This window comes from Monodon monoceros, unplaced genomic scaffold, assembly GCF_005190385.1.
Source record: "Monodon monoceros isolate NGI ecotype Baffin Bay Population unplaced genomic scaffold, NGI_Narwhal_1 Super_Scaffold_20, whole genome shotgun sequence".
Taxonomy (NCBI): domain Eukaryota; kingdom Metazoa; phylum Chordata; class Mammalia; order Artiodactyla; family Monodontidae; genus Monodon; species Monodon monoceros.
The window spans coordinates 76,191,115-76,209,933 of NW_021703777.1; the positions used below are offsets into that span (position 1 = coordinate 76,191,115).

The 18,819-nt window shown below is 36.2% G+C and overlaps 1 protein-coding gene across 5 annotated transcripts in view; it reads left to right on the plus strand.

Annotated features, from left to right (window-relative positions):
* Window positions 1-18,819, plus strand: part of ARAP2 (ArfGAP with RhoGAP domain, ankyrin repeat and PH domain 2) — a 194,879-nt gene that overhangs the window by 20,608 nt on the left and 155,452 nt on the right. For 4 of the 5 annotated variants that reach the window (XM_029234842.1, XM_029234846.1, XM_029234843.1 and 1 more), the window contains 4 exons: window positions 12,640-12,698; window positions 13,790-13,866; window positions 14,597-14,682; window positions 16,148-16,501. In XM_029234842.1, the coding sequence (XP_029090675.1) occupies window positions 12,640-12,698; window positions 13,790-13,866; window positions 14,597-14,682; window positions 16,148-16,501 (576 nt within the window). The remainder of the gene's footprint in view (window positions 1-12,639; window positions 12,699-13,789; window positions 13,867-14,596; window positions 14,683-16,147; window positions 16,502-18,819) is intronic. The other variant, XM_029234845.1, reaches the window with a different exon arrangement.

Genomic DNA, 18,819 nt, shown 5'->3' on the forward strand with positions numbered 1-18,819 from the left:
TTCCCTCTTGCATCTCCTTCCCTCCCAACCTCCCTATCACACCCCTCTAGGTGCTCGCAAAGCACCGAGCTGATCTCGGTATTTGTTTTTCTCCTTCTGACTTACCTCACTCTGTATGACAGACTCTAGATCCATCCACCTCACTACAAATAACTCAATTTCGTTTCTTTTTATGGCTGAGTAATATTCCATTGTATATATGTGCCACATCTTCTTTATCCATTCATCTGTCAATGGACACTTAGGTTGCTTCCATGTCTTGGCTATTGTAAATAGAGCTGCAATGAAGATTGTGGTACATGACTCTTTTAAATTATGGTTTTCTCAGGGTATATGCCCAGTAGTGGGATTGCTGGGTCATATGGCAGTTCTATTTTTAGTTTTTTAAGGAACCTCCATACTGTTCTCCACATTGGCCGTATCAATTTACATTCCCACCGACAGTGCAAGAGGTTCCCCTTTTCTCCACACGCTCTTCAGCATTTATTGTTTGTAGATTTTTTGATGATGGCCATTCTGACCGATGTGAGATGATATCTCATTGTAGTTTTGATTTGCATTTCTCTAATGATTAATGATGTTGAGCATGCTTTCATGTGTTTGTTGGCAATCTGTATATCTTCTTTGAAGAAATGTCTATTTAGGTCTTCTGCCTATTTTTGGATTGGGTTGTTTGTTTTTTTGTTATTGAGCTGCATGAGCTGCTTGTAAATTCTGGAGATTAATCCTTTGTCAGTTCCTTCATTTGCAAATATTTTCTCCCATTCTGAGGGTTGTCTTTTGGTCTTGTTTATGGTTTCCTTGGCTGTGCAAAAGCTTTTCAGTTTCATTAGGTCCCATTTGTTTATTTTTATTTTTATTTCCATTTCTCTAGGAGTTGGGTCAAAAAGGATCTTGCTGTGATTTATGTCATAGGGTGTTCTGCCTATGTTTTCCTCTAAGATACTGTCTGGTCTTACATTTAGGTCTTTAATCCATTTTGAGTTTATTTTTGTGTATGGTGTTAGGAAGTGTTCTAATTTCATTCTTTTACATGTAACTGTCCAGTTTTCCCAGCACCACTTATTGAAGAGGCTGTCTTTTCTCCATTGTATATTCTTGCCTCCTTTATCAAAGATAAGGTGACCATATTTGCTTGGGTTTATCTCTGGGCTTTCTATCCTGTTCCATTGATCTATATTTCTGTTTTTGTGCCAGTACCATAGTGTCTTGATTACTGTAGTTTTGTAGTATAGTCTGAGGTCAGGTAGCTTGATTCCTCCAGCTCCGTTTCTCTTTCTCAAGACTGATTTGACTGTTCGGGGTCTTTTGTGTTTCCATACAAACTGTGAATTTTTTTGTTCTAGTTCTGTGAAAAATGCCAGTGGTAGTTTGATAGGGATTGCATTGAATCTGTAGATTGCTTTGGGTAGTAGAGTCATTTTCAAAATGTTGATTCTTCCAATCTAAGAACATGGTCTATCTCTCCATCTATTTGTATCATTTTTAATTACTTTCATCAGTGTCTTATAATTTTCTGCATACAGGTCTTTTGTCTCCTTAGGTAGGTTCATTCCTAGATATTTTATTCTTTTTGTTGCAATGGCAAATGGGATTGTTTTCTTAATTTCACTTTCAGATTTTTCATCATTAGTTTATAGGAATGCAAGAGATTTCTGTGCTTAATTTTGTATCCTGCTGCTTTACCAAATTCATTGATTAGCTCTAGTAGTTTTTTGGTAGCATCTTTAGAATTCTCTGTGTATAGTATCATGTCATCTGCAAACAGAGACAGCTTTACTTCTTCTTTGCCAATTTGGATTCCTTTTATTTCTTTTTCTTCTCTGATTGCTGCAGCTAAAACTTCCAAAACTGTGTTGAATAATAGTGGTGAGAATGGGCAACCTTGTCTTTTTCCTGATCTTAGTGGAATTGGTTTCAGTTTTTCACCATTGAGGACGATGTTGGCTCTGCGTTTGTCATATATGGCCTTTATTATGTTGAGGTAAGTTCCCTCTATGCCTACTTTCTGGAGGGTTTTTTTTATCATAGATGGGTGTTGAATTTGTCGAAAGCTTTCTCTGCAACGATTGAAATGATCATGTGGGTTTTCTCCTTCAATTTGTTAATATGGTGTATCACATGGATTGATTTGAGTATATTGAAGAATCCTTGCATTCCTGGGATAAATACCAGTTGATCATGGTGTATGATCCTTTTAATGTGCTGTTGGATTCTGTTTGTTAGTATTTTGTTTAGGATTTTTGCATCTATGTTCATCAGTGATATTGGCCTGTAGTTTTCTTTTTTTGTGACATCTTTGTCTGGTTTTGGTATCAGGGTGATGGTGGCTTCGTAGAATGAGTTTGGGAGTGTTCTTCCCTCTGCTATCTTTTGGAAGAATTTGTGAAGGATAGGTGTTAACTCTTCTCTAAATGTTTGATAGAATTCACCTCTGACGCCATCTGGTCTTGGGCTTTTGTTTATTGGAAGATTTTTTTTTTTTGCAGTACATGGGCCTCTCACTGTTGTGGCCTCTCCCATTGCAGAGCACAGGCTCCGGATGTGCAGACTCAGTGGCCATGGCTCACAGGCCCACCTGCTCCGCGGCATGTGGGATCCTCCCAGACCAGGTCACGAACCAGTGTCCCCTGCATCGGCAGGCGGACTCTCAACCACTGCGCCACCCGGGAAGCCCTATTCAAAGATTTTTAATCTCAGTTTCAATTTCAGTGCTTGTGATTGGTCTGTTCATATTTTCTATTTCTTCCTGGTTCAGTCTCGGAAGGTTTTGCGTTTCTAAGAATTTGTCCATTTCTTTAAGTTTGTCCACTTTATTGGCATATAGTTGCTTGTAGTAATCTCTCATGATCCTTTGTATTTCTGCAGTATCAGTTGTTACTTCTTTTTCATTTCTAATTCTGTTGATTGGAGTCTTCCTTTTTTTCTTGATGAGTCTGGCTAATGGTTTATCAGTTTTATTTATCTTCTCAAAGAACCATCTTTTAGTTTTATTGATCTTTGCTATTGTTTCCTTCATTTCTTTTCCTTTTATTTCTGATCTGATCTTTATGATTACTTTCCTTCTGCTAACTTTGGGGTTTTTTTGTTCTACTTTCTCTAATTGTATTAGTTGTAAGTTTGGGCTGTTTATTTGAGATGTTTCTTGTTTCTTAAGGTAGGATGGTATTGCTATAAACTTCCCTCTTAGAACTGCTTTTGCTGCATCCCTTATGTTTTGGGTTGTCGTGTTTTCATTGTCATTTGTTTCTAGGTATTTTTTGATTTTCTCTTTGATTTCTTCAGTGATCTCTTGGTTATTAAGTAGTGTATTGTTTAGCCTCCATGTGTTTGTATTTTATACAGATTTTTTCCTGTAATTGATATCTAGTCTCATAACATTGTGGTTGGAAAAGATACTTGAAACAATTTCAGTTTTCTTAAATTTACCAAGGCTTGATTTGTGACCTAAGATATGATCTATCCTGGAGAATGTTTCATGAGCATTTGAGAAGAATATGTATTCTGTTGTTTTTGGATGGAAAGTCTTGTAAATAGCAATTAAGTCCATCTTGTTTAATGTATCATTTAAAGGTTGTGTTTCCTTTTTTATTTTCATTTTGGATGATCTGTCCATTGGTGAAAGTGGGGTGTTAAAGTCCCCTACTATGATTGTGTTACTGTCGATTTCCCCTTTTAACCCTGTTAGTATTTGCCTTATGTATTGAGGTGCTCCTATGTTAGGTGCATAAACATTTACAGTTCTTATATCTCCTTCTTGGATTGATCCCTTGATCATTATAGTGTCCTTCTTTGTCTCTTGTAAAGTCTTTGTTTTATAGTCTGTTTTGTCTGATGTGAGAAGTGCTACTCCAGCTTTGTGTCCATTTTCATGGAATATCTTTTTCCATACCCTCACTTTCAGTCTGTATGTGTCCCTGGGTCTGAAGTGGGTTTCTTGTTGACAGCATATATATGGGTCTTGTTTTTGTCTCCATTCAACCAGTCTATGTCTTTTGGTTGGAGCATTTAATCTATTTACATTTAAGGTAATTATCGATATGTATGTTCCTATTACCATTTCCGTAATTGTTTTGGGTTTGTTATTTTAGGTCTTTTCCTCCTCTTGTGTTTCCTCCCTAGAGAAGTTCCTTTAGCATTTGTTGTAAAGCTAGTTGGTGGTGTTGAATTGTCTTAGCTTTGCTTGTCTGTAAAGGTTTTAATTTCTCCGTCAAATCTAAATGAGATCCTTGCTGGGTAGAGTAATCTTGGTTGTAGATTTTTCCCTTTCATCACGTTAAATATATCCTGCCACTCCCTTCTGTCTTGCAGAGTTTTTGCTGAAAGATCAGCTGTTAACCTTATGGGGATTCCCTTATGTGTTATTTGTTGGTTTTCCCTTGCTGCTTTTAATATTTTTTCTTTGTATTTAATTTTTGATAGTTTGATCAATATGTGTCTTGGTGTATTTCTCATTGAATTTATCCTGTATGGGACTCTCTGTGCTTCCTGGACTTGACTATTTCCTTTCCCATATTAGGGAAGTTTTCAACTATAATCTCTTCAAATATTTTCTCAGTCCCTTTCTTTTTCTCTTCTTCTTCTGGGACCTGTATATTTCGAATGTTGGTGCATTTAATGTTGTCCCAGAAGTCTCTGAGACTGTCCTCAATTCTTTTCATTCTATTTTCTTTATTCTGCTCTACAGTACTTATTTCCACTATTTTATTTTCCAGGTCACTTATCCGTTCTTCTGCCTCAGTTAGTCTGCTACTGATCCTTTTTAGAGAATTTTTAATTTCACTTATTGTGTTGTTCATCATTGTTTGTTTGCTCTTTAGTTCTTCTAGGTCGATGTTAAACATTTCTTGTATTTTCTCCATTCTATTTCCAAGAATGTGGATCATCTTTTCTATCATTATTCCGAATTCTTTTTCAGGTAGACTGCCTATTCCCTCTTCATTTGTTAGGTCTGGTGGGTTTTTACCTTGCTTCTTCATGTGCTGTGTGTTTCTGTGTCTTCTCATTGCGCTTAACCTACTGTATTTGAGGTCTCCTTTTCGCAGGCTGCCGGTTCATAGTTCCCATTGCTTTTGGTGTCTGCCCCAAGTGGCTAAGGCTGGTTCAGTGGTTTGTGTAGGCTTCCAGGTGGAGGGGACTAGTGCCTGTGTTCTGGTGGATGAGGCTGGATCTTTTCTTTCTGTTGGATAGGTCCACATCTGGTAGTGTGTTTTGGGGTGTCTGTGACCTTATTATGATTTTCGGCAGCCTCTCTGCTAATGGGTGGGGTTGTGTTCCTGTCTTGCTAGTTGTTTGGCATAGGGTGTCCAGCACTGTACCTTGCTGGTCATTGAGTGGAGCTGGGTCGTGGCGTTGAGATGGAGTTCTCTGGGAGATTTTTGCCATTTGATATTACGTGGAGCTGGGAGGTCTCTGGTGGACCAATGTCCTGAAATTGGCTCTCCCACCTCAGAGGCATAGCCCTGATGCCTGGCTGAAGCACCGACAGCCTGTTATCCACACGGCTCAGCACAATAGGGGGGAGAAAAGAAAGAAAGAAAGAAAAAGATAAAATGAAATGAAATTTAATGAAATAAAATAACGGTATTAAAATAAAAAATAATTATTAAAAAAATTTTAAAGTAATAAAGAAAGAAAGAAGGAAAGAATAGAGCAACCAAACCTAAAAACAAATCCACCAATGATAAGAAGCACTAAAATCTATACTAAAAAAAAGAGAAAAAACGGACAGAAAGAACCCTTGGACAACTAATAAAAGCAAAGCTATATAGACAAAATCACATACAGAAACATACACCTACACACTCAGAAAAAGATAAAAAGGGAAAAAAAAATATATATATATAGTTGCTCCCAAAGTTCCACCTCCTTGATTTGGGATGATTCGTTGTCTATTCATGTATTCCACAGATGCAGGGTACATCAAGTTGATTGTGGAGATTTACTCCGCTGCTTCTGAGGCTGCTGGGAGAGATTTCCCTTTCCCTTCTTTGTTCTCACAGCTCCTGGGGTTCAGCTTTGGATTTGGCCCCGCCTCTGCATGTAGGTCACCTGAGGGCATCTGTTCTTCACTCAGACAGGACGGGGTTAAAGGAGCAGCTATTCGGGGGCTCTGGCTCACTCAGGCCAGGGGGAGGCAGGGGTACGGAATGCTGGGCAAGCCTGTGGCGGCAGAGGCCAGCGTGACGTTGCAGCAGCCTGAGGCACACCGTGTGTTCTCCCGGGGAAGTTGTCCCTGGATCACGGGACCCTGGCAGTGGCGGGCTGCACAGGCTCCCGGGAGGGGAGATGTGGAGAGTGACCTGTGCTTGCACACAGGCTTCTTGGTGGCTGCAACAGCAGCCTTAGCATCTCATGCCCATCTCTGGGGTCCGCGCTGATAGCCACGGCTCGCGCCCATCTCTGGAGCTCCTTTAAGCAGCACTCTTAATCCCCTCTCCTTGCGCACCCCTAAACAAAGTGGCAAGAAAAAGTGTCTTGCCTCTTCGGCAGCTTCAGACCTTTTCCCGGACTCCCTCCCAGCTAGCTGTTGCACACTAGCCCTCTTTAGGCTCTGTTCATGCAGCCAACCCCAGTCCTCATCCAACCGAAGCCCGAACCTCAGCTCCCCACCCCCGCCCGCCCCGGGGGGTGAGCAGAGAAGCCTCTCGTGCTGGTGAGTGCTGGTCAGCGCCGATCCTCTGTGCGGGAATCTCCCCGCTTTGCCCTCCACACCCCTGTTGCTGCACTCTCCTCCATGGCTCTGAAGCTCCCCCCTCCACCACTCGCAGTCTCTGCCCACGAAGGGTCTTCCTAGCGTGTGGAAACCTTTCCGCCTTCACAGCTCCCTCCCACTGGAGCAGGTCCCATCCCTATTCTTTTGTCTCTGTTTTTTCTTTTTTCTTTTGCCCTACCCAGGTACGTGGGGAGTTTCTTGCCTTTTGGGAGGTTTTAGGTCTTCTGCTGGCGTTCAGGCGGTGCTCTGTAGGGGTTGTTCCACGTGTAGATGTATTTCTGATGTATCTGTGGGGAGGAAGGTGATCTCCGCGCCTCACTCTTCCGCCATCTTGAATCCCTTCTCTATACTGTAGTTTTGACTGTCTTATGGTTTCAAAAATGCAGCCATATAGTAAATCTTTTAGTTAAGTTCATTTTGCTTAACTTTGAGACTTAATCTATGTTGGTACCTATGTTTGTAGACTGTTCATTTTCACTGCTGTATAATATTTCCCCATATGGATATATCATGATATCCATTCTACTGTTATAGTTCACATTCTCCACATCATCTAGTATTTTACATGTAAATGATATATGTGTACACACATGTGTAAACCAGCTTTATTTATATCTAACTCACATGTAAGAAAAAAGACTGATATTAAATAGACAGGTTGATGAGTTTTGACAAATATATACACCCATGTGACCACAATCAAGATACACAACATTTCTATCATCCCTCAAAAATCGCCTTTGCACATTGGCAGTAAATTATCCTATCACCTGCATTGGGGAACCACTGATCTCACTGAATTACTTTTGCCTATTCTAGAATTTCATATAAATGGAATCATACAGCAAGTAACGTTTTGTGTCCGATATCTTTTATTCAACCTGATGTTTATGAGATGCATCCATGTGGCTGCATGTCAGTTTGTTGTTTTGTCTGTTGAATGTTATTCTTTTGTGTGATTCTCCCACAGCTTCTTTAACTTTTTTATGTTGACATACATTTGGGTGGTTTTTCTTTTCATCTACATGTATGTCTGTTGAATATATACTTAAGAGTAGCGTTGCTGTCATAGTATATGCTTATCTTGCACTTTGGTAGGTAATGCAAAGTGGTTCTCATCATTGAGTGGTTATGCTCACTTATGTTAACACTAGCAGTGTAAACTAGTGCATTTCTTTTGTCTCATAGCCTCAACAGAATTTCGTTATTTAAAAAATTTAAGCCATACAGGTGGGCTGGTAGTTATAATTCATTGCGATTTTAATTTGTATTTTCTGATGACTAATGAAATCGAGCACCTTTTAACGCATTTATTGGTCATTGACCATGTTTCTATCTTTTATGTGGTACCTTTTGGAGTCATTTACCCATTTTGAAGGAGGGGCGTTGTTGTTTTGAATTGCATTTTCTGTGTTTTATAATGATTTTTAAGAGTTATTGATGCACCATGAGTATGAGCCCTTTGTCGAATATATATTTTCCTCTTCTACATACTGCTTTTTTATTCTTTGATGGTGAGTTTTAATGAATGAAAGTTCTTTAATTTAGTCAGATTTACCATTACTTTCCTTTAGAGTTAGAATTTTTCATATCTTAAGACACAGAAGATATTCTGTTTTATATTCTTCTAGCTTTATTGTTTGGCCTATCATGTTGGGATTTATAATCCACCTTTTTTTTTTTTTTTTTTTTGCGGTACGCGGGCCTCTCACTGTTGTGGCCTCTCCGGTTGCAGAGCACAGGCTCCGGACGCGCAGGCTCAGCAGCCATGGCTCACGGGCCTAGCCGCTCTGCGGCACGTGGGATCTTCCTGGACCAGGGCACGAACCCGTGTACCCTGCATCGGCAGGCGGACTCTCAACCACTGCGCCACCAGGGAAGCCCCTATAATCCACCTTTAATTGATTTCTAGGTATAGTTTGAGGTAGGAGTACTTTTTTTTTTTAATACCAAGTGGATATACAAGTCATCTTCTTATTAAAGACATGCTTTGCTCATTGCTCAAGATTGACATCTTTGTTTTAACTTAAATGAATATTGGGTGCCTTTATGCCCATTCTACTTCACTAATCTATTTATCTGTCCTTCTATCAGTAATGTAGTGTCTTCATTACCATAGCTTTAAAAATAAATCCTGATACCTAGCAGAGCAAGTCTTCTCACTTTCTTCTTCAGGTGTCTTAGTTATTCTTGGTCTTTTGCTTTTTCTTATAAATTTAAAGATCAACTTGTTAAATTCCACCTAGGTACCCACCCCTGTAACTCTTTTGATTGGGATTACATTGATTCTACAAATGAACATAGGCAGTGTTAACATCTTTGCAGTATTCAGTCTTCCATATATTCCTCCATTTAATTAGATTTTCTTTAATTTTCTCAGGAATGGTTTCTCAGGAGTGAGTTCTTACAAATCTTTTGTTAGATTTAATCCTGGGTTTTTATATTTTTCTGATACTTTTGTATATGGTATCACTTTTAATATTTCATTTTGTTCGCTGATATTTGGCAATATAGTTTATATTTTATGTATCAACCCTATGAAGAGTAGTTTTGCTAAATTCATTTTTAAACAACTCTTTGAGGTATAATATTTGCATAATAAAGTGTACCAATTCAAAGCATATAATTTGATGAGTTTTGAAAGATGTGTAAACCTATTAAATTATCACCACAATTAAGAAGTGGCAGTTCCATCAACCCTAAGCATTTCTTAGTGTCCTTCTACAGTCCATCCGTTTTCCACGCTCCCTTATAGAATCATATAGGATATACGTCTTTGTGCCAGGCTTCTTTCGCTGAGCATGATGATTTTGAGAGTTATTCATATTATTATGTTTAGTATTAATTTGTATCCTTTTATTAGTTCCCACCCCCAAGCTTGGTAGTAATCCCTTAGGTCCTTATACCACTATTTGTTTATCATTCACCTGTTGATGTACATTTAGTTTGTTTTAAGTTGTTGATTATTGAGGGTAAAACTGCTATGAAGAAAGACCAGAAAACTTTATTTCCCTGGAAATATGTTTTCAATTCTTTTGAGTTTCTAGGATTGAATAGCTGGGAGCTTAAATTAACTTTATCAGAAAATGTCAAGCAGTATTCCAAAATGGATGTACCCTTTCGCGTTCCTGCTGGCAGTATTTAAACCTCTTATTTATTCAACATACTGTCTAACACTTGGTATTTACAGCCTTAAGTTTATCCATTCTAATGAGTCCGTATTTATTATCACATTTGTGTATCCTCTTATAAGGTGTCTATTTAAATTTTTGTCCATTTTTAAATTGAATCATTCCTATTAATAGATTGTAAGTATTCTTTTTATATTTTAGAAACAAGTCATTTATCAGAAATATGTGACAGCATAAAGGTCCAACTTTTTTTGGGGGGGTGTTGTATCTTATTTAAGAAATCTTTGCATACTTAAAGGTTGCAAAATTTTTCTTCTGTTGGTTTCCAGAAGGTTTAGAGTTTTAGTAGTAACATTTAGGCCTAAACTGCATTTCAAGTTAATTTTTGTGTATGGTATGAAGTAATGGTTGATATTCATTTCTTTTTTTAAATTGAGCTATCCAGTTATTCCAGCAACACTTGTTGAAAAGACTATCCTTTCCCCATTGAATTGCCATGACATATTTTTTCAAAAATCACTGGACCATAGATGTGTGGGAGTATATGTGGACTTCTGTTTAATTCCATTGATTTATATGTCTGCCCTTTCACCAATACCACACAAATTTGATTGCTGTAGTTTTAGACTAAATATTGAAATCATATACTATAAATCTTCCAATTCTGTCTTTCTTTTAAATGTTCTGACCATTCTAAATTGTTCTTATTTGCATGTAAATTTTAGCATCACCTTGTTAATTTCTATAAAAAAGATCACTGGAATTTTGTTTGGGATTATGTTGATGCTGTATATCAATATGTGGAGAATTCACATCTTAACGATATTGAGTCTTCCAATCCATGAACATGATATATCTACTTATTTAGGTCTTCATTAATTTTTCTCAGCAATGTTTTAGAATTTTCAGTGTGCAGATCCTGCCCATATTTTGATAAATTTACCCCTTAGTATTTCATGTTTCTTTATGCTATTGTAAAAGTTATATTTTCAAACTATTTTTCCAATTGTTCATTGCTAGTATTTAGAAATACTATTGATTTTTAAAACTATTTCCCCCTATCCTGGTACCTTGCTAGACTGACTGACTTAGCAGTTTGAGAAGCTTTTAGGTAGATTTTTAAGGATTTCCTGTTGATTAGATACAGACTTCTGCTTATAAGAGGCCTTCCTTTCCAATCTGAATTTTTTTTATTTCTTTCGCTTGTTGCACTGACTGCTAATGTGTATATAACTAGTGAGCGCCCACCTTCTTGCCTTATTTCCAGTCTTAGGGAAAATGATTCAGTCTTTAATCTTTGATTATGATGTTGGTTTTTCATAAATGCCCTTTATTAGGTTGAGGAAGTTTTTTTCTATTCCTAGTTTGCTGAGAGCTTTTGTCATGAATGGATTTTGAATTTTGTCAATTGGTTTTTCTGAATCTATTGCTGTGAGAATGTGATTTTTCTCCTTTATTTTCTTAATTTCGTGAATTATATTAATTTTTCCATGTTAAACCAACTTTGCTTTCTTCTGGTAAATCTCACCTGGTCATAATATATTATCCTTTTTATGTATTGTTGGATTTGATTTGCTAATATTTTGTTAACGATTTTTGCATGTTAAATTTATAAGGAATATTTGTCTAATATTTATCTGTTGTTTTGTTTTTGACTGGTTGTGTATTAGTAATACTGGCCTTACTGAATGAACTAGGAAGTAGTCCTTCCTTCCCTATTTTCTGAAAAGGTTTACATAGAATTGGTATTATTCCTTCCTTAAATGTTTGGTGGAGCTCACCATTGCAGTATTTGGGCCTGGAGCTTTTTGTGGGTAGGTGATTAATTACTGAATTCAATTTTTCTAATAGATACAGGGATATTAAGATTTTCTATTCTTGTGTCCTATTTGATCATTTGTATCTCAAGGAATTTTTCCATTTCATGTAAATTGTTGAATTTATTGGCATAAAGTTTTTCTTAATAGTCTGTAATTATCCCTTTAATGTTTGTAGGATTTGTAGTGATGTCCTCTCTTTCATTCCCAATATTGGTAATTTGTCTCTTCTGTCTCTCATTCTTATTTTCCTTCCCTGAGGGTTATAAATTTTATTGATCTTTTCAAAGAACCAGCTTTTGGTTACCATTATTTTTAAATTTTGTTTATATTCTATTTCATTGGTTTCTGTTCTTTTATATAGATATAAATAAATAGATAACTACAACTACATATATATAGTCTTTCCTATAGTTACTTGGGCATATTTATATTTAAGAGAAGTTAAGGACACTGTCCTGATCCTTATATTTAAATGGAAAAATAGAACTCTTTCATATGGTAGTAGGTATTCATTATCTTCTGTTTCCACAGTGTTTTCCTCTGGCATTGCTGTTATGTTGTATTCTAATTAATTACCTGTAGTATTTCTCTCTCAAGGCTGTGAGATCTTTGAGAAAAGGTCTTATGTATTTTCAAATTATGCTCTTAGAGCCAGACAGATTTTTTATTCAATATTGTAAAGCTAAAGACAAAAGAAATCATAAATACTTGGGCAAATATGTTCATTTTACTTTTGTGAATTATAAATGTAAGAAGCAAACAGTTGTAAAATCCCATAAAATCTCTTCCTTTAAGGCTATTTAAAAAAACATATTTATGGAATTTGGCCATTGTATTTGTTCATTAAAATCAAACTTATTTTTGAATACTGGTTTTTCTAACAAAAAGAATATATGTGCCTACAATTAATCCTTTACTCAAGATGGTAACATCTATTTTTACGTATTTTATCTATTTTTCCCTTTGCCTTAAGCTATTTCCGTGAGAGAAGAAATGTTCCCACCTCAACTGGAAAATCTATGACACAACAAAGTGAGTCTCAGCTTTTAAAGTCTGTAAATTAGTTAGTACTCATTTGATACTCTTACAAGTGTTAAAATCATGATCAAGAAGGCAGCCCACCTGTGGAATAGGGAATAGTGGGAATAACTGTCTGCCAGGGTTCATAGTACTCCAGACACTTTTAAAGGTGAGTGAATGAAAGACAGTAATATATACGCAGACTCCTGGAAATTTGCACATGCTAATGTAAAAAGATTTTTTAACCCAGGCTTCATTTATCATTAATCACAGTCGAAAGCATTTAACTAAATTATGTGGTTTCTGACAGTCTGAACTACAGGGCGTAGATTTATGGAAAGTAATTTTGCCATGGTAACAGGAAAGGGCTGACATTGCTCTGGTCAACTGCTCACTGAGAGAGGCTTTTCTTTCTTTTTGAAAATTCTGCGTGTACAAGTTCAGGAACATTCTTCTCAATGCTGTTAGCAAACACTTGACTACTGAACCTTTAAAAAAATTTGCCACAGCAGAAAACGCAAGTGTTGAGAATTCTTTCTTGTGGATCGATGTAATTCAGGGATTGTGGAAATTCTCTTGAAAGAATTTACTTACAGGTGCATTAGTAGTTATGGTATTAGAGGGATTATATTAAGTGGATTCTGACATTTTGAATGCTATAACATCTAGCTGTTATGTTAGTGAACTTTTAAGGATCATTTGTTTAAAATTATAATAGAATTAAGATTAATTTTCTGCCATTAAAACTAATCTCTTATTTAGGAATTAACATTACAAACACACCATGACAATTTCCATTGTATGCGGAAATGTGCTTACTTATATTAACGTGGATCCTATAGGTTAGCAAGGACAAATGTGACACATCACACTTTGAGAAACAGTGAGTAATGTGTTTTGGTTGTGAAGTGAGGGGTGTATACATTGAGAAAATTATGCTTAGAGTTGATTTGAGGGTAAGAATTATGCGCAGAATTTTGGACTCTCAGAGAATAAACCTTAAGTTGTGATATTGCTATAAAATAATTAAACACATGCTTTTTTAAAACAATATTTCACATTATTCACATCTTTCTATTCTCATCCTATAATTCCCCCAAAAGATACGAATGAGGAGAATTCATCTTCCATTTTCCCTTATGGAGAGACCTTTCTCTTCCAGAGACTAGAAAATTCCAAGGTTAGTCCCGTACATTTTAATTTTTTTCCATATTCAATTCTTTGCTTTTCTGCCTATATATGCCTCTTCATTTTCCTTTAAGCTGTTTGAAGAATGTGTTATATTGAAGAAAGAAATTTCCGTTCAGCGAAATCCTGCTCAGTAAAATCATGGCAGATTTATATCTTTAAAAATATATCACAGAAATACATTTCAATTTGATTTTAGGAATACAGATCAGTGGGTTTTCAAAATTTACCACAAGTTACTTAAAAAAAAAAGAATAAGACAAACCCCTGTAAAAAGGAAAGGCAAACTGACAAAAGCTACTAGATTTTACTTTGCCTTATACCCAAATATAGACAGACTTCTAACTATTTACAAATCTTAATTATTAAGTTTATCACTTAGTCTTTCCTCTCCACTACTTGTGCTCTTTTGGTATTTTATTTCTTGGTCATGATGAAAGAGAAGTTGGAAGACAAAAAATAAGTGGGAAAGTAAAAGTAAATAAATTTTATTCTTAGCATCTTCTGTTCTTCTTAGTTGAAATGATGAGTTATTAATGATTTAAATAAAATATTGAAAAAGGGATCAAAAGGCTACTGTTTAATATAGTCACCCTAATTAAATTGTTTTTATTGAAAATTGATCTAAACAATTGACGTTTGTTTAATAAAACTAAACCTGGATACTGTGAATCTTTGTAGAATATTGCTCCCCTGAAAAATGTGTATTTTTTTTTTTATAGAAGAGATCCATAAAGAATGAATTTTGGACCCAGGAAGAAACACTCAAAGGGGAAACTGAAAGAAACTCATTTTTTGTCAAATCAAGGTATGAGGACATGATTGATGATGATTAATTCTTTTGAATAAAATGTTATATAATATACAGTGTTGAATTCTTGCTCATATTATATTTCTAAGAAAATAGTTTAAGTTCAAATCCTTTCTTTTGACAACAGCACTCATTTCAGTAATTGAATTTAGAGCCTGTAAATCGATTCTGTAGTCTGTGGCACATTATTTTTGTCTTTTCCTAATTGAAACCATTCTCCCTTTCCCAAAGTGGCAAATATGTGGTGACCATGTTTGCACTTTAAAGATAGGAAGTTACCTTACTATGAAGAAGAAAGAGACAGTGCCAAAAATGTCACTATGTGAGGTGCATAATTTTTACAAATGTAATGTATCCTTTTATTAGAAGTTCAGAATTGAGAAGCAGCTTGAAAATTATCCAGTTATTTGGATCACACATGAGATTGAATAGAGTTTGTAAGGTACCAACTTAAATTTTATTTTTCTCTCAGCTTTATTAGCACTTGATGTAGTGCATCATTACCTAACATTTGTCTATTTTAACCTTTATTCTCCAAGGCTAACACTGTTGAGGGTTTCCTTAAGATGAGACTAAATCATTGAGAATCTTCAGTAGGCATTTGATATGAACTTCCTACAGTGCAGAATGTGGAAGGGGCCAAGTTAAGTCCTTTAAGGTGGCAATGATTTTTAGAATACCACGTCCAGAAGGATGTAATTTGACTCCTAGGCATATCTGTTTTCATTGATTAGCAAAAACTTCTTTGTAATGAGTTTTATTATGCATAAATGGCTGAGCCAATCTGTTTTGTCATTCCTTAAATCTATAGGAATATACTTAGCAACTATGTGTTCCAGTAAATATTATATGTTATACAGCTTTTACCTTCTGAATGTACCCTGGCCCTTTCTTGTTTTCTAGTTAGCAATGTGGTGCAGTTTTTTTCTCATTAGTGATGCAAAATAATACTAAAGTTCTCACCAGTCAGATGTACTCTTTGTTTTATGACATTATGATGGAACATAGGGTCCTTGAAGTCAATTAGTGGAGAGTCAGAGAAGGGGCAACATGTGGAAATAAGATCTCTAGTACCTCTCTCCACGAGGTAGTGGTTCATGATCTGGCCCATTAAGTGGCTGGCCACTTACTGGTGCTGGTGAAGACGTTTAAATTGTGATGCAGAGAATATGGCAGTCTCCATCCTCACCACTCACACCCAACCCCCAAAATAAACAGGTCAGATTAAATGATACATAAGAAGAACTACACTACTTCTAGTAGTATTCAAATATGTGTTAGTATAATGAGAGATTTCTATTTTTCAGGAAGTTTTAAAAATTATCAGATGTGTTAATTGAACTCCACCATTTTTCCTGGCCTTAAATTTCTGTGATTGGTTGTTTATAAATAGGAAAAGTAACCAATGGCTTAAGTCACATAGAGCTGTGGGAAATATTAAAACCATTATTTTTTCATTTAGCATATATGATAACAGGATGCAGAACGTAAGTGAAGACAAAGTAGAAGATATTTGGATACCTCGAGAGGACAAAAACAATCTTCCTATAGACTCTGCTTCGGAATCAGAATATTCAACAGTAGAAGAATGCTTTCACAGTTTAAGAAGAAAACATGCAAAGCCATCTAAATCTAGGACTCAAAAAGCAGTGAATTTGGTCCCTGTTAATAGGCACAGTTATCCACTAAGCTCAACAAGTGGAAAGGCTGATTCATCAATCATTTCCTCAAATGTAATATCTCCCTATGCCTGTTTTTATGGATCATCTGCAAGAAAGGTTAAATCAGGATGGCTTGACAAACTCTGTCCCCAAGGGTATGTATTTATTCTTTTTTGTTTTTTTTTTCCTAAGTGGCATATTTTTAAAAATTCAAGCGTATCCATTTCTAAACCTGCTAGGTTGCTGTTGCTCCTCCCCACCCCCCACGCATACAGAGACAGTTTGTAGGGACTTTCAATACACTTTTGCAAATGCTGTTCTTTAGATATAATGTGGGGCATGGGCCATGTGCTGTATGGAATTCTGGGTTAAGGTTCTGCATAGCAAATTAAAACTGGAAGTTTGATTTCACATCTAGGTCCTTAATGTTAATTTCTAACTTTGCACCAAAATGCACTATCCTGTATCTCAATTTGTAGCAAAGAAAAACAACAGCGATTGAGTTTGTATTACTCAGCCCACACTGTTTGGCCTTCGCTCTTCGCTCCCATTATAACAGCGTTCTGTTTGGGAATACAAGGCTTATTGTAGTTAGGGGAAAGTATGTCACTGTTACATTTTAGGCTTCACTGCTATTGATATATTGTTTTGAGTTTTGAATGTTGCACAAAAGGTCAGAGTCCCTTGAATATTATACTTTAAAAGCAGATTTATCATTTCAGTTGTTGACAAAGAAACTTCTGTCCTTAAGCATTTTGCAGTACTGAGAAGTCTTTGGGGAGGGATTATGTTTAATTAGAATTATTTTCTGACATCCTGAATTTTGAATGTCCTTTTGAAATATTTACTGGAAATGTTCCTCATGAATTATTAAATTATTTAGGGATTAAATCTCTTCTGTTTAAGTAGTTGTTGTGGTGAGTCCCTATGTTGTGCTGGTTTTCTCTACTCTTCCCCTGAAAAGGTGTATCATTTCTAGAAAGCCTTGTTTTCTCCTAAAATAAATTTTATTAGCAAAAAAATTGCTAGAAGAAGCATCAGTTGACTAGTGGGAGAAGGAATGATATTTCTTAAGAAATCGAAAAAGAAAAAAGCTGAACCCTTTTGTGGTTAGTAATTACATGATTAATACTTTATAGGATTGCATCCCTTTAGCAAATTAGATGTTGACTAAACTGAAGCAGAGAACTTCTTAGCATCACATACTTTGTCTCACTCCTTTCTGGTTACATTAGGATGACAAAGTAGTTAACTGTGTCTGCTTTTCATCAGTCATTGGTATTATTGGTAAATGCATAGTCAAATTGCACCGGTATGAGTCATTACTCAAATATACACACTGGTGGAATGAAACATTGAGCGGGAATAGTCTCAGGTCTTTCATTTCTGTAGAATTTAAATGATTAGGGAGATCCCAGTGCTCTCTCAAAGTATCACTGGAAGATTTAGCAGATTCTGCATACAGAGCCCCTAGCAGCTGTGGCTTCCTGAATGATCTCTGGTGGGTGGTACCTCGATCTTGATGGAGTTAGGTTAGTATGTTTATGTTGCAGGCACACTGAGAAAGCTTCACCATTACTGGCCACCTCTGGGATAGTTAGAACATTTTCTCTCTCTTTTTATCAGAACTCTGACTTTCCATCCTTTCTATTCTGAACCTGCCTAAGGTTAGAGGCTGTAATTTTTTGAGATTTTTATTTTTCCATTTTAGAGAAAATAATTGAGTTTTCTGACTTCAGAGTCTTTTTCCAGGTTACCAGGATGCAGCTAGGAAAGTAAACAAAGGAGCTTGTTATATCACCAAGAAATTAAAAAGCTCTTCTCCATGATTATATTGCTATGACTTAAAAGAAATATGTGTAACTGGCCAAGAAGCATGTATTTATTAGACCACAAGTGGAATCTCCATTTTTCATTTTTCTAGTTAGACTCAGTAGGCTATGGTGAGGGTGTTTAAGATGCTCATTAATTAGACAAAATGATGCCTACCCATTCCTTATGCAGAGGTTACTGAGCTTTGTTTAACTCATGGTCGCACGTCTCTTTGGTGCAGGTAGCACTGATTTTGATGGCATTCTGAATTCCACAGAGAAAGTATTAGTACACTTTTTCTGTAAAGGGTCAGATAATAAATACTTTAATCTTTACAGCCATATGGTGTCTGTGGGCGCTCAGCAACTCTGCAGTTGTAGCATGAAAGCAGCCACAGAGAATGTGTAAACTGATGAATGAGGCTGTGTTTCCATAAAACTTTATTTAGAAACACATTTAATGGGCCAGGTTTGGCTTGTGGGCCATAGTAGCATAAAACAGATTTGAGGGTTAGCTGAAATCTTATACCAGCTTCCTCCATCTCCTTTGGGCCCCACATCGAAAATTATAACCTGATAGATTACGGAACAAGGAAACTACTTTATTATTCTATCAAATCTAGACATAATAAGAAGCAGGATCTCTCTTCGGGTACCTTTGA